A 15917-nucleotide genomic window follows, 5' to 3' on the forward strand; every position below is an offset into this window, starting at 1 on the left:
CTCTCAAAAATAAATAAACATAGGGGCGCCTGGGTGGCTCAGTCGGCTAAGCGTCCGACCTCAGCCCAGGTCACGATCTCACAGTTCCTGAGTTCAAGCCCCAAGTCAGGCTCTGTGCTGTCAGTTCGGAGCCTGGAGGCTGCTTCGGATTCTGTGTCTCCCTCTCTCTCTGCCCCTCCCCCCCTCAAAAAATGAACAAACTTTAAAAAAATTTTTGAATAAACATAAAAAAATTTTAATAAATAAAATATCGTCTCCCCCCAAAAAATCTTGAAAATGAATTAGCCTGGGGTGCCTGGTTGGTTCAGTCAGTTAAGCATACGACTCTTGATTTCAACTCAGGTCACGATCTCACGGTTAGTGAGACGGAGCCCCTCGTCCAGCTGGGCGCTGACAGCAGAACCTGCTTGGGATTCTCCCTCTCTCCCCCTCTGCCTCTCCCCCACTCATGCTTGCAAGCTCACTCTCTCCAATTAAATAAATACAGTAAAACCTTGGATTAAGAGTAACTTGTTCTGCGAGTGTTCTGCAAGACAAGCAAACATTTCTAATAAATTTTAACTTGATAAATGAGCGATGTCTTGCAATATGAGTACGCGATGCCAAATGTCACATGATCACAACTGAACCAACAGTCCCCTGCCTCCCTCTCCCTTTCATTGCAGGATTGTGGGTGATCGTCTCTCATGCTTGGATACTTGGTCTCAGGCCAAGATGTTCAGCAGAAATCAATGATTTTTCAGAATGTTGGAAGGTGCCCACAACAGGCACTAGTGTAGTTTTTGTCACTTCAAAGCACCTACGGACAGTCCTTTGTTTTCCCATAAAAGAATAAGCTTGGGAGTGCTTTGCTTCATTCTAGGTCAGGCTGTCGGCGGATATAGACCCTTTCCTCTGGTGCCTTATTGCCAGTTACATTAAACACAGTATAACAGTATATGACGAGAGTTTATTAAAACTATACCGTAGTCAACATGTGTGCACGCATATACAATGGCCCCCATGCAGAAAAAGATTCCACTGACCCAAGAGATAGCAGTGATTCCATCAGTGATGGCAGTGAAAGTTGTCCTACACAACAGCCCTCCTGTTTCGTGTCTCCCTCACACTAGTTACATAGGTTTTCAAAGGTTAAGTGCAGGTTAATTTATTTTTCTTTGTATTTTGCATTTTATTATTTTGTATTATATTACAGTATTGTAATAATTTTTATAGGAATATTTTGGGGTTGTGGAGCAAATCATCTAAGTTTCCATTATTTCTTATGGGGAAATGCACTTTGATATGCAAGTGCTTTTGGATTACAAGCATGCTTCCGGAATAATTTATGCTTGCAAACCAAGGTTTTACTGTAAACACTTTTTAAAAATAAAATGAATTAGCCTGAAACTTTTGATAATCTGGAACAAAGCTTCTCCTTAACAAAGAAAATACTGAAGTAAGTTTGTCTTCTTAGTGGCAACTAAGATGGCAAAGAATGTGACACTAGCTCAGATACTAAATGCAAGAAGTTCTTGCTTATTAGTAAACAGTCACATGCCAGAGGGAAAGAAGTTACCCAAACTTAGCCTGTGTGATCACTGTAGCACTAGGTTAGACAATGTATACAGTCAGTTCTGCTACAATGCTTGCTATGAAAATACATGTTTGTTACAACATGATTAACATATTAAGGAATATTTTGAACATACTACATTTCAAATTTCATGACTGTTTCGGTGGGATTTTGTCTACCAGGAGTACTAGGTGAACAAAGAAAACTGCACCCAGCTGAAATAAGCCACACAGGCATGTAGAGGACAGACATACACCTTAAACATCTGCCAGCTACAACAGTTCTGGCTGTTATGCACACACATCCATATCTGGTATTACAACTTTCCCTCAGACTGCAGACAACTTTCCTTCCATTACTTCAAAATAATTCATAAGCTGCAATCCTTCTTTTTAACATTTTTTTTAAGTTTATTGATTTGAGAGCGAGTCGGGGGGGGGGGGAGAGACAGAGAGAGAGAGAGAGAGAGAGAGAGAGAGAGAGAGAGAGAGAGAGAGAGAAGGAGAAGGAGAAGAGAAAGAGAATCCCAAGCAGGCTATACACTCACAGTGCTGGCTTGAACTCACGAACCTGGACATCATGACCTGAGCCAAAACCAAAAGGAAGCTTAACTGACTGAGCTACCCAGGCACCTCTGCAATCCTGACACTTCCCAAAAAACAAACTTCTGGTCTTTTCCAAGACAAAGGGCAGCAATTACTCTATATTATTTATGTATTTGTTAACTATTTAACATACAAAAATTGTGCTATCATTTAAATTCAGTTCTATTTGCTTTTTTCACTAATGAAAAAAACTTTTTAAGTTTATTATTCATTTTTGAGAGAGGAGGGGCAGAGAGAGAGAGAGGCAGAGCCTAACACGGAGCTCAATCTCACAGATCTCACAAACCGTGAGATCAAGACCTGAGCTGAAACCAAGAGTTGGACGCCCAACCAACTGAGCCCCCAGACACTCCTTCACTAATGAAATTTTCGACTGTTGTGCTAACCTCATTTCCCATAAGCCCTGTGGTTTTTATTGCATGATTTTGCACAGTGCAGTGACTTTTAGGAACCCATTTGTCCTGATACAGCACAAATAACTATATAAAGCAATTGAAATCTACTTTTAACAATGTAATTATAAGTATTGTCTATACTTAACTACAATTTCCTCAAAGGAGAGATGCAACATTTGTATCAACTAATGTGTAAGAAAAGCCTAGTATAAAATGTGGCTCAAAATAGATATTCAATAGGGGCCCCTGGGTAGTTCAGTTGGTTGAGTGTCCAACTCTTGATTTCAGCTCAGGTCATGGTCCCAGGGTCGTGGGATCAAGTCCGCTGCAGTCTGTGCTGAGCATAAGGCCTGCTTGCGATTCTCTCTCTCCCTCTGCCCCTCTCCCCCCTGCTCATGCCTGCGCTTGCTCTTGCGGGCTCTCTCTCTAAAATTAAAAAAAATTCAATAATGCTAGTTTACTTCATTTCCCCTCTTGAAGATTCTGACTCTGTTCCAAAGCACTGATAATCAAAGACAATCTTGTAATCTCCAATGAGATCTCTCTGAAAAATAGAGTACCATATTAAGTGGAAGCCATTATAATAACGAAAAAAAAATTTTTTTAACTGGAACAACCAACCTTAAAAGCTTTTTCCTAGGTCTATACTTTCAAAGCAAACTTTCATTTCTCCTTCTATATACAAGATCTAGATAAAACAACTCTTACAGATGACACACAAGAATGTCTAAATAATCTCCTACATGATGAAATCAAATGGAATCTTCTTCTTCTTTTTTTTTTTTAAGTTTATTTTGAGAGAGCAGGGAGGGACAAAGAGAGGGGGAGAGAGAGAATCCCAAGCAGGCTTCCACCAACAGCCTGCAGTCCTGCAGGGAGTCCTGCAGGGCCCCACGAACCGAACCATGAGATTATGACTGGAGCCAAAGAATTGGATGCTCTACCTACCGAGCCACCCAGGCGCCCCTCAAATGGAACTTTATAAATATCACTGGCTAGGGGCCCCTGGCTGGCTCAGTGGGTAAAGCATGTGACTCCTGATCTCAGGGTCGTTGAGTTCAAGCTCCAAGTTGGACCTAGAGCTTACTTTAAAAAAATAAAAAAATAAAAAAATCACTGGCTTGAAATAAAATTATGATGTTACAATTTCCCCAGTGGGCTTTGGTAGAAATTTCAAATTATCTCAAATGAAAATGTGTTCCTATTATATGAAGCAAGGAAATTTTCAGTGGAATACAGCATAACAGGTAACAAAAACATTAACCTCTCCAACACTTATTTCTACGCTACAATTTTTATTTTACTTTAAATAGCCCAAAAAGATTGCCTTTATTAAATTAAAATCTTGAGGAATTATTTTAATTCCAAATTAAGTAGTAAACAGTGTAATTCCTATCTTACCTAAGGGGAGAAAAACATATGCAACAAGTTAAACTAGTTTTTTGAAACCAGTTTTTTGAAAGTTACAACTTCAATAAAAGTTTGTACAGTATGCATTGTAAAACAGCTTAGGAGTTAGGTGTAAAGCTGACATTCCAGGGAATTTCTCAAAAGACTTCAATCACAACATAAAATTCCCTCCTCTCCAAACCCTAGTATTTATATTCAAAACATCACTCTTTTAAACCTCTTCAGTTGCTTTTCTTACCATCAGTGCTGGCAACTGACATTTTTTTCAGAACTATTTTTCACTAAGAATCTTAATTTTTCTCTCTATAAATAGACAACAAAGTTGTATTTACATGTGAATACTGATGGTTGCCTAGGCTCAATGATTACTTATGTGGCTTGCTCTGCCATACCAGCTTCCCAGCATACCTTTCCAATTCCAAAAATTCAACCTGATCTTTTACATTTTCTGAAAAACACAAAGCAACTCTAAAACTCTAAACTACAAAATTTTTCCTTCTAACATTTTATATCCCTGTTTTATAATATCATATGCACTGGTCCTCACCCCCAAATCTGTGTTGGGATCAGTTGTAGACTTTTATGAAACTACAGATGACTGAGCCTTACTATCTGATTCAGCAGGCTCCTCACGACAAACATCCTCATTTAATCCAGATGCCATTTTTCCTCCAATGCTAAAGCAACCAAAAGAAAAACAATAAAATTTCCTCTTATTATGTTTCTGTGACTGGAGAAAGGACATGTAAAAAAACTAATAGTATGATTCATTCATAAATGAAACTTCTAAGGTCTTACCGGGTAATACAGGTTCTGCCTGATATCCTACCATTACCTCATGTAACAATGTATTCTACAATGCCAAGGCCCAGTAACTCCCTTTCTCAAAAATCTTTATGTAAGAACACAATCCAAAGAGGTTTCTCTCTTGTCACTGTTTTAACATTCATTTTGTGCAACAAATACTAATTCAATATCTACTTTGGTACATTACTCAAACAAATGGGGGTATGGTAATTAACAGAAAAAAGTCCCTATCAACATAGAACCTACATTTTAATTACAGAAGACATATGACAGGGGTACCTGGGTGGCTCAACTGGTTAAGTGTCTAACTCTTGATTTCGGCTCAGATCACGATCTCAGTTTGTGAGTTCAAGCCCTGCGTCGGGCTCTGCACTGACAGGGTGAAACCTGCTTGGGGTTTTCTCTCTTCTACCCCTCCCCACTCTCTCAAAATACATAAATAAACATTAAAAAAAAAAAAAAAGACATGATAAAACAAATTACCTGCACGTATGCCATAGGTGAGAAAGTGATATAGACAGAAGTAAGGAAGAAAATAAGATTGAGTTGAGAAGGACTTCTGGGTAAGGAAGGCCTCTATACAACATTTAGAGAACATCTGAACAGAATTCTAAGAGAAGAATTGTGCCATGCAGGTATATAGGAAAGAAAATTCTGAACAAACAGTCCTTTGCATATGATCCCTTATATAACCTAGCTTTTTATGTCCAAAAACACTTTTATGAACAAAGAAGATATATTTGAATCAATGCTCTGTGAGAACTACATTGTCAGAAGCACAAGTATTAAAGGAAATAATGCACACTAAACAAAGAGATCCCTACAGCTAAAACAGGTTGGCCAGTAGTTCTCCAGTCCTCCAACCACACAGGGCACCATGTCTACCTCTGTAGAAGCTGTCTTTTAACCAGTACTTCAAAGTAATAGTTGGCATAGCAATTCTACTATCATCAAATAACTCAGTTATTGTAATCCCCAGTAATGACCCAGGTCGGCAAGCCTTCAAAATACCTACAGAATCGAACATTCAATTCAGTTCCCTATTAAGCTTTTGTATGTTTTTCTGAACATGTAGAGTTGTCTACTAGCATTAAAAACTAAACTGGGGTCAATGCTTTTTTTTTTCTTTAAGTTTATTTCTTTATTTTGAAGGGGGAGGGGCAGAGAGAGGGGGAGAGAATCCAAGCAGGCTCCACGCTGTCAGCAAAGAAGAGCCCAACTTAGGGCTTGACTTCAGGAACCTGAGCCACCAGAGGCACCCCAATCTTTTTTGTTTCAAACCAGAGTACTCTATTCTCCAAGTACTACAAGCACTTTAACCCACTCTCTTAACCCCCCCCCCCCAAAATCGCTTTGAGACATTTCAGGTTTCTCACGCAATAAACCATTTAAAAAAACATATGCTTTGTCAACTTAAATAAAAACATACCTTTATCTGTTTATTCATACTACATTCTATTCCAGAAAGGATTTAGGGCAGAAATATAAAGGAAAACAAAGCACTGAGTTTGCTACATTACCAAAGGTTTTTTCCTAAGATTTTTAGACTTTTTAAAAAGTATTTTGTGTATTTTATAAGAGCATAGTATATTTACATTATAGCAAAATTGCATTTCCTTTTCTAGTACACTTTCAACGTTTTTTATTTATTTTTGGGACAGAGAGAGACAGAGCATGAATGGGGGAGGGGCAGAGAGAGAGGGAGACACAGAATCGGAAACAGGCTCCAGGCTCCGAGCCATCAGCCCAGAGCCTGACGCGGGGCTCGAACTCACGGACCGCGAGATCGTGACCTGGCTGAAGTCGGACGCTTAACCGACTGCACCACCCAGGCGCCCCTCCTTTTCTAATACACTTTCAAGGGGAAATTTATACCAGCTTAAACATCTGATTACCTACTGTGTACAAAAGAAAAAGGACTTCTTAGCAGGTAAAACTTTATTTCCATTTCTTTGTTTTTTGTTTGTTACATTCTGAACACATGCAGTACAGGCAAAAGCATATTAAAACCAATTTCAAGGTGACTGTCCACATTCGGGTTGCAAAACTAGAACTGTTACGTAGAAAAATTAAGTCAACTGACCTTCCATGTACATATGGAAATTTACTTAACAATTCCTAATCTTAATTTTATCTGCAACTAAATCCAACCTAAGAGTCATTAAGTTATGTAAAAAGAGCACTTTTTTAAAGGCAATAAATCATATGAAATAATTTACCTACGATGTGTGGGTATCTACAATATATCTAGCCACTTACGACAATTATTACAAAACCTTTATTAACAAACTCTCTTTCCCTACACAACCCCACCCCCAACAAATAGATAAACAATAGGCAGGTAGGTATGGGTATAAAAGCCCTAAAATAACAAACAGATTCTTGAATCTAACACTAAACTGTTAATCTTAATCTCAGCCCGCTTCCTTAATAAAAACCGACCCACCTTGAGAAGTTTTGAGAATAAAGAAGGACCCACAGAGTGCACTATCCAAAATGGTAACCATATACCACCACATATGGCTATTTGAACTTAAACTTAAGTTAATTACATTTAAAATTTCAGTTCCTCAATCGCACTAGCCATATTTCAAGTGTACAATAGCCACATGTGGCTAATGGCTATCATATTGGACACAGCAGATACAGAACATTTCCATCATCACAGAAAGTTCTATTGTGCAGTACAAATGGTAAGTTTTCAGTAAATCACAAATAATATCACCATGCTATACTGACTTCTCTTACCACTTTTCTAGGGAAGAAAAATTCTTTCTCTAGACTTTTACCTAACAACATAAATCATTCAGGCAAAATCCAAGAATAGATTAAGGGTGTACAATATTTTAAGTACCCCAAACTTGGGTTTTTTGCCCTTACAGCTCACATTAACATCTGAAGAGAGGAAAGCAGCAGCAACAGTCACCAACCTGGCCCACACTTGATTGCAAGGTATTAGGGTATATTCAATTTGTCCAAACAGGCTAAAATCCAAAAAGGTGTAGGGGCACCCGGATGGCTCAGTCAGTTGAGCCTCGGACTTCAGCTCAGATGGTGATCTCATGGTTTGTGAGTTGGAGCCCTACATCAGGCTCACTCCTGTCAGGCTGTCAGCACAGAGCCCACTTCAGATCCTGTCTCCCTCTCTCTGCCCCTCTCCCACTTGCGCTAACCTAAAAATAAATATTTAAAATAATAAAATAAAAATAAAAACGTGTGAATTTCATCCCACCCTGGCAACCTCATTTTTCCTACCCTTAACCAAGATCCTACAAGAGTGGTGTAAAGATCTGGTAACACCCCCAAACTATTTAGATAAACAGCATCAAGAGGGGGCAAAGTCACAATTTTCTAACGACTTTCAAGTTTTCCAGATTGTTAATACAGTGAATTACAACAACAAAAAATTCACAAACACAAAAATACAAACACAGAAACACCAGTTTTTTCTGGTAAACACAAAAAACTCTTCTTTAAACTAACCTCTTACAGGGGCACCTGGGTGGCTCAGTCGGCTGAGCATCTGACTCTTGGTTTCAGCTCAGGTCATGATCTCAGGGTTCATGAGATCAAGCTCTTAAGTCTGAATCAGGCTCCACGGTAAGCACCAAGCCTGCTTGGGATTCTCTTTCTTGCTTACTCTTCCCCCCCCCACCCACCCCCCTTTCTGTGTGTACTCTCTAAATAAATAAATAAATTTCAAAAAAAATAAACTAAACTCCAACATAATATAAATCCCATTAAATTCACTCCCTGACCTTTCTCCAAATTATAGACAAGACACATTTGCAGACATTGACCAACTTATGACAATTCTTTAGCAGAAAACAGTTAAGTAATATATGAAAAAAAAGGGGCCAAATATGCAACAAAACTGAATTTTAGAGATCAACTAAACTAGAACAAGCCAGGCAAATCTATTACAGAAACTTTTTGCAAACTGATGTGTATAAGAAGTTTCCTTTGAAAAATTGAGGCAAAAACATACTTCATTATTTTGAAATTGAGTTTTCAAATATTTAAAAACTAACTTCATTTTCTACACAAATTTACTATGAGCAAGTATGGTACAACTAACAAAGTAGCAGCTCAAAAACTGAATACTGGTGGAATGATTTAACAATTACCAACCTAGCAACACTTATTGCAGGCATTAGAGTATGCCCAACTTTTCAGATGGGGGTGGGGGGGAGAGGGGAGCTTAAAATCAAAAGAGCTAACACACCATAAAAACCGAGGAAGCAAAAGCAGTTTTGAAAGAGCGAATACTAACTATACTTTTGTTTAGTAATGTTTTCTTCATTCCTAATGTAATATAATAAGGACATTATACACCCTTTTCTTTAGTAATTTTCACATTTCTTCTGCATATACCTTATCACAATAGATCCTTTAGCACTTTGATTTTAGCAATGAACTTAAAGGTTTTGCCCAACTATCCCAACCAGAAAAAAAATTGTAAAATGCTTAATCAAAAATTGCTATTCTATGAATGGTTAAACTGTGGTACATCTATATCACAGAATTCTACTCAACAAAAAGGAACAGACTAGTATGGATACATCCAACAACTTGGATGAACCTCAAGGGAATTATGTTGTATTAGAAAAAAAGCTAATCCTAAAAAGTTATATATTGTATGATTCTTTTCAGTAAGTGTTCTTCAAATGACTAAACTATAGAAATAGAGAATAGAATAGTAGTGGTTGCCAGAGTCTGGGGGTAGAGGGAATGGGAAGGAGGTGGAGGATGTGGTTCTATAAGGGCAACAAGGATCCTTGTGCAGATGAACTGTTGTTCTGCATATTGACTGTAGTGGTGGTTATGTAATTACACTGTGATAACATTGCACATAACTAAATACAACACACAAATTAGTACTAGTAAACTGGAGAAATCTGAATAAGACTGGTAGAGTGTATCAATGTTACCATATTGAACTACAATTTTGTAAGACATTAGCACTGGGGAAACTGGGGAAGGGTACAAGGGATCTTTGTGTTATTCTTTTGACTACATGTGAATCTAGTTATATCAAAATTAAAAGTTTGCTTTTTTAAAAACTGCTACCCTAACAGCTAGGATAATTTGAATATGAACTGTACATTCCACAGTATTAGGGAATGGTTGTTAACAGTATTATGGTTATTCAGGGCAATGTCCTTATTCTCAAAAAAATCTTGCTGGAGCATTTAGGGATGAAATATGTCTGCAACTTACTTTGGGAAGAGAGAAAAAGCACATCTGGCAAAATGTTACACATTAAGTTTAAGTAAAGAGTTTATGACTGTTCCTTGTATTCTCTAAACTTTTCTTCTTGAGTTTTTTTTTTTTTCAAAAACAGGTTTGAGGAGAAAGATGAGACAAATTTTTATCCTAAAACTGTTACAGTCGAACCTACACACCAGTTAGTCTTTTAAAAAATGTAAAAGTAAATAGTTTTGTTAAAACTATGTTATAGTCCCATCTACACTCATTATTCGTAAAACAAAAACAAAAAAAAAATGGCAATAAGGATTTCGAGGTAAAAGTTATGTGGTATTGGATATAACTTTCTGATAAATGTTTCAACAAAAATTGACTAACTCCATAAGGTATACGCATATTTTTGTAAAATCTAAAGTTAGTTCAGGACGCCTGGGTGGCTCAGTCGGTTAAACATCCAACTTCAGCTCAGGTCATGATCTCACATTTGTGAGTTCAAGCCCCATATCGGGCTCTGTGATGACAGCTCAGAGCCTAGAGCCTGGAGCCTGCTTTGGATTCTATGTCTCCCTCTCTCACTGCCCTGCCCCTCCCCCGCTCACGCTGTGTGTGTGTGTGTGTGTGTGTGTGTGTGTGTGTGTGTCTCAAAAAAAAAAATCATTAAAAAAAATAAAATAAAAAAATCAAAGTTAGTTCAACATGGATTACTCCTATTTCTAGAAAACTAGATCCCCAGAGTTCTATTTTTCAAACAAGTGATGTAAACTGAAATTGCAGGAAAAAAAAAAAGCTAACACTTTCATGCACACTGTTTTAAATTTTGCAAACAGTTAATCCTTTCACAAACAAAAGTCTGCATGAAGGGGCAACCCACACACTACATGCCAAACAAAAAATGTGCCACAATGTATTAATTATAGCGCCAAGGCTACAAAATATATTTTACAATGTAAACAGTCCTTCCAAACATAACTGCATTTTAAAGGTATCAAAAAAAGAAACTGCACACATTTGAAATATAGGGAATAAGTGAATTCGAACTACCGTCAAAAAGATCCATCTCAAAAGCTCTTATGTTGTCTTTGCTAAAATTTTGCATCAGTGTTAATACACTTCAGTCCCTTAAAAAAGCCGCGTCTAGAACATCTGAACTAAAAAGTGCATAAACTTTTCACTTCCAGCTGGACCGCCCCCTCGCAATGGGCCCCACCTCCCGAGTAGGGTACGGGGTGGGGCTGTTTCCCGCTCGGAAACTAAGAAATAAATGCCCCTTCCCAGCTCCATCCAGAAAGGAGGGAAAAAGAGAGGCCGAGAATCTGCAAACTCAAGTATGAAACTGACTACAAGAAGGGAGTCGTTTAGAAAGCTTCCTTTCCTTTGCTGAACCTCTTCCTTCCCACCTTCCAGGTCATTCAGTGACCCCGGGCCGGGCGGGGACAGGTGAATATCAAGAGAGGAAGAGGGAGGGACGGACGATGGAGAGAGAGCCGCGCTTGGGCAATGAATGAGCTGTGCCGCATCCGCACCACCTGTTCCTTCCAAGGGAGCCACCCTGATCTGCCGGCAGCGTTCCCGCACCACCACCCCCCCCCCCGCCCCGGCCGCGACTCCTGCCTGTGTTGCCCGCTTCCCTGCTAAAGACCGGGCCTGTCCTCCCTTCACTTGGGGCAGGTGAAAACCTGCAGTCTAGAAGCTAAGAGAACAGGGCCTAGTCCGGAACCACAGCCTCCGAAGCGTGGAAACAGGAGGAGGAAGCCCGTGGCCGGGGGCGCGCGGGGTGAAGTGGGAACCACAGGGAAGGGACGAGGGGGTGCATTCGGCTTGACTACGAGTACGAAGGCGGGGTTCCTGGCGGAGGTGGCTCGGTGCCCGCCGGGCCGAGGTTAGGGGTGACAGGCCCGTGTACCGGCTAAATTCTTCCCACTGCTTGCCCAGAGTCCCACACTTACCAAAATCCGCTTGAAGAGCGCGTTCTCCTTGGGCGGGAGGCTCACGGCCGGCATCGTTCCGGCTCCTCCCGCTGCTCCCGCCACCGCCCGGCTCGGTCAGTCTGTTTGTCCGACCGCCGCCGCCGTCCCTTGGCTGCTTCAGCCTTAACTGCCCTGATCCACCGCCGCCACCAGGCCTCGAATGTCACCGCGTCGCCCAACCCGACACCCCCTTCCCCTCGTTGTCTTTTTTTCCTTTCTCACTTAATGCTGCCGCCGCCTGCCCCCCCCCCCACGGGTCTCCGTCGGCGGTTCACGTGGTAACTGAACAGACCGACAGAGGTAGCCAAAATGGCGGACGCGGAGGGCTTTCCCACCCGGGTCACATCTCCTAGCACGCAGGCGCGATGACCTCCTTTCCCCACCTCCTCTGTCCTAGAGATTGCTGGGAAACCTGGAGGCCGGTCGGTGGGCGGAGGCCGCGAGGGTCGCGGCAGGTCCCGCCCATCCCTTCCCTCGGAATGTCTTGGAGGCGCAGAGGGCAGGTTGGCTACGTTTTACGGCCGCTTCCAACTCAGAAATAGCCTTTCTGTTCTTTCTTGCTAGAGTGGTCCTTCATTCACTGGGTAGATTTTCCCAGCCTGTATGATCACATTTTGAGCATGAAGTGCTAAAATGCAGGCGTTCAAGAAGCTCTGCGTTTGATCGTGAAGTGCCTAGTTAAGAAGCAGAGGCGGAAAGGAAAGAAGGCTTCACCCCAGGGGGACTTAGAAACAGATATGGAAAGGAGGGGCTTAATGGTGTGTGAAAACCGTGAGAGAGCTTTACCAATTAAATGGGCATGGCTGGAGTATCGGTGATTTAGTTTATTACTTAAGGTGAGCCTGGAAAGATAGCTATATCCGAAGCGCCATATTTGTGCTGCCAAAGAAGCATCTGAAAGTTAAAGTGTTTTATTTAGTTGGTGAATCCATACAGTAAAGAGTTAATGACTGGGTCTCCTTGGGGTAGGGAGAGTTCAGGGACATTGACTCCACTGGAGCTGGCTTAAAGCTAGTGCTTAATACTGTGTTCAATTCCCCATCACCAGAAATCTTCAAATCTTTAAAACCGGAATATCAGGCAAGGATACTAGAGAACTGCTGCAGTAGGCAAGATCGGACTAGATACGAACGTGGCCTGTTCCGCTGAAGTGTATATAAGTGAGGAGGAGGAGGAGGAGGAGGAGGAGGAGGAGGAGGAGGAGGAGGATGGTTAGTTCGTTCATCTTACCTTAAGTATTTGCATATCGCTATTGCCAAAGTGCCTCTTCACAAAAAAATTAGCCATAAATAAATCAATAGCCTCCCAGTTTACTTAAGATGTTCTCTATTGACACTTGTATGTCTTAATCATTAAGTGTTTGAAATTTATAGAAATACAACATTGGGGTGCCTGGGTGGCTCAGTCAGTTAAGCGTCCGACTTCAGCTCAGGTCATGATCTCACAGTTTGTGAGTTCAAACCCCGCCTCTGTGCTGACAGCTCAGAGCCTGGAGCCTGCTTCGGATTCTGTCTCCCTCTCTCTGCCCCTCCCCTGCTCATGCTCTGTCTCTCTCTGTCTCAAAATAAATAAACATTAAAAAAAAAGTAAAAAAATACATTTAAAAAGTCTATATATTTGTCACTCAGATTTAACAAATGTTAACATTTTGTCATTGCTTCTGATTGTTTTTTAAATAAAAATTCACAGGTACATCAGGAACCACATCCCTCTCCAGATCCTAAATTTGTTGTATAATATTCTCACGCATGGGGGCGCCTAGGTGGCTCAGTTGGTTAAGCATCCAACTCTTGGTTTTGGTTCAGGTCATGACCTCACAGTTCCTGAGTTGGAGCCCCAATCAGGCTCTGTGCTGACAGTGCAGAGCCTGCTTGGGATTCTCTCTGCCCCTCCCCCGCCAAAAGTAAACAAAAAAATATTCTCATGCATCATAAATCAATAAACATATATGTAGTGATCTTCTATTTTATATTGTTTTCAACTCCTGCTCTTCTTTAACCCTCCTTGGGAATAAGAAGTGTGAGTCGAGTAAGATGTTGTCCAGAGGAAAAATCTGGGACTAGAACATTGTTTTTCTAGCTGCTAACTCAAATCCTGTCACCTTTTTCCTGGGTCATAAATAAGGTTTTAGCATTCGAGTTCCGGAAATTCTTACATGGATTTCACGTAGCAGCTTCTACCAAAATATCATAGCTACTAGCTCCTGGCTGGAATTGCTTCATCAGGATTTTTCTCAAGATGGAGTTTCACCTACCGCTGCCTACTCCAAGTGTAGGGTTCCATCAGCTCTAACATGCAGAGAGGAATGTGCTTATACTTCATCACTTTCCCAAAATATACACTAGTAAAAGGATACAGGGACTAAAAGAACAAAACGGCCTTTTTCCAACAGCAGTACTGAAATTAGTAATTTGCTTACTGGGTTCTGTATGCTCTGACTAAACATAACTTCTGTTTCAACTTGTTGGATACTAGCAAAACCTGTGTCCGGACAAGCTTCCAAGGGATGATGTAGAAAGAATACCACTGTCAGGTTGCTGAGTGGACAAGAAGTTGAGAACCAACAACTGACTCAGCATATTAGTTGGGTGGTTTGCTTACTTGAGCATGAGTCCAGGAGGCTCAAACTAGGTTACAAACTATAATGTGACTCACAGATTAGCAATCTAGTTAGCCATCAGTTACATGTAAAAAAGAACCTAAAAGCATAGTACAATTATTTTGCTCTTTGGTCAATAATTTTTGGTTAAATGTTCCCCCCAATAACATCGCTAAAGAAAATATACAGAGGTGGGGCACCTGGCTGGGTCAGTCAATAACCAGCATGTAGTTAGTAAATAAGAGCATGTGGCTCTTGATCTCAGGGTGGTGATTTCAAGCCCCACGTTGGGCATAGAGCTTACTTTAAAAAAGGGAGGAAAGAAAGAAAAAGAGATTTGCTGGCATTCATTGTGCTTTTAGATGGCCTTAAGTTTAAAGGATTAAAGTGTTAAAATTTATTATTTCTTTTACCTACATACATATTTTTCACAGTCTTTTAGACATCAGATTGAATTGACAATTGAATGCACAAAATCTGGCTCAATCGTGAAAGATATTTGTTGTCAATACAATGTCTTTGGTAGCCAAAAAGAAGTTGTTTACAACTACCAAACACTTCCTAAGCTTCTCAAGGACCCTATAGGTTTTATGTTATAGCTGTAAAACTCAGGCATGCAGATATTAAGTAATTTGCCTAAAAATCAACAGCTACAATATGGTCTACAGGAATGGCAATTTGAACTTGACACTATGAACACCGTTCTACAGCTCATGGCCCCAGGAGACTATCCAAGCCTGTTAAGGTGGGCTAAGGAGGCTCACTAGATCTGGGGTCTGAAGACCTTAGTCTGAATCCCAACCTCCTCTGGCGGTGGGATCCTGAGCCTGAGCCAATCCGGGCACTTCCAAAATAGGAAGGTTCTCCCCACAGCGTTGTGAAGCTTTACTACGACAGTGTGTGTGAACAGACTTTTAGGAACTGTTGAGAGGTCTTTTCAAATATATTTCACCTTGGATGAGTAGCTTGCCTTCCTCGAGCTTCATCTGTAAACTGAGGATAATAAGGCATATCAAGCGGTCATTGTGAAGATGAAATGAGACAATGCATGTAAACCATATGATGCATAATGCAGTGTCTGAAACACAGAATTCAATCAAAGTGCTAGTTATTACTCAACATGACACTTCATTTTCAGTTTTCTGGCTCATGTAGCAAGATTTTAGTAAATCTCTTGAGTATCCCTGGGACAGGGGCCTGAAATAAACTCTCAAAGGACAGAGAAGTGGATAAACTTCCCTTTCCCCCCTTTTAATCATTTCCTCTCTAACCTCATTTTGCAGACAGAAGGCTGAGACCAGGAGTGCTAGAGTACTTGGCTACCACCGCGGTTCTCCAGAGTCAACACCTCGACGCAGGCTTGCGGCGCGG

The 15917-nt window shown here is 40.6% G+C and overlaps 1 protein-coding gene across 3 annotated transcripts in view; it reads right to left on the reverse strand.

Annotated features, from left to right (window-relative positions):
• Window positions 1-12244, reverse strand: part of NAA15 (N-alpha-acetyltransferase 15, NatA auxiliary subunit) — an 83199-nt gene extending 70955 nt beyond the window's left edge. Inside the window, exon 1 of one of the 3 annotated variants that reach the window (XM_023252791.2) lies at window positions 11927-12232. In XM_023252791.2, the coding sequence (XP_023108559.1) occupies window positions 11927-11980 (54 nt within the window). In that variant the 5' untranslated portion in view covers window positions 11981-12232. Of the gene's footprint in view, window positions 1-11926 lie in introns of all 3 variants that reach the window. The other 2 variants (XM_003984993.6, XR_002156031.3) reach the window with 2 other exon arrangements.
• Window positions 12245-15917: the final 3673 nt, after the last annotated feature.

The sequence above is a fragment of the Felis catus genome, chromosome B1 (genome assembly GCF_018350175.1).
Source record: "Felis catus isolate Fca126 chromosome B1, F.catus_Fca126_mat1.0, whole genome shotgun sequence".
Classification (NCBI taxonomy): domain Eukaryota; kingdom Metazoa; phylum Chordata; class Mammalia; order Carnivora; family Felidae; genus Felis; species Felis catus.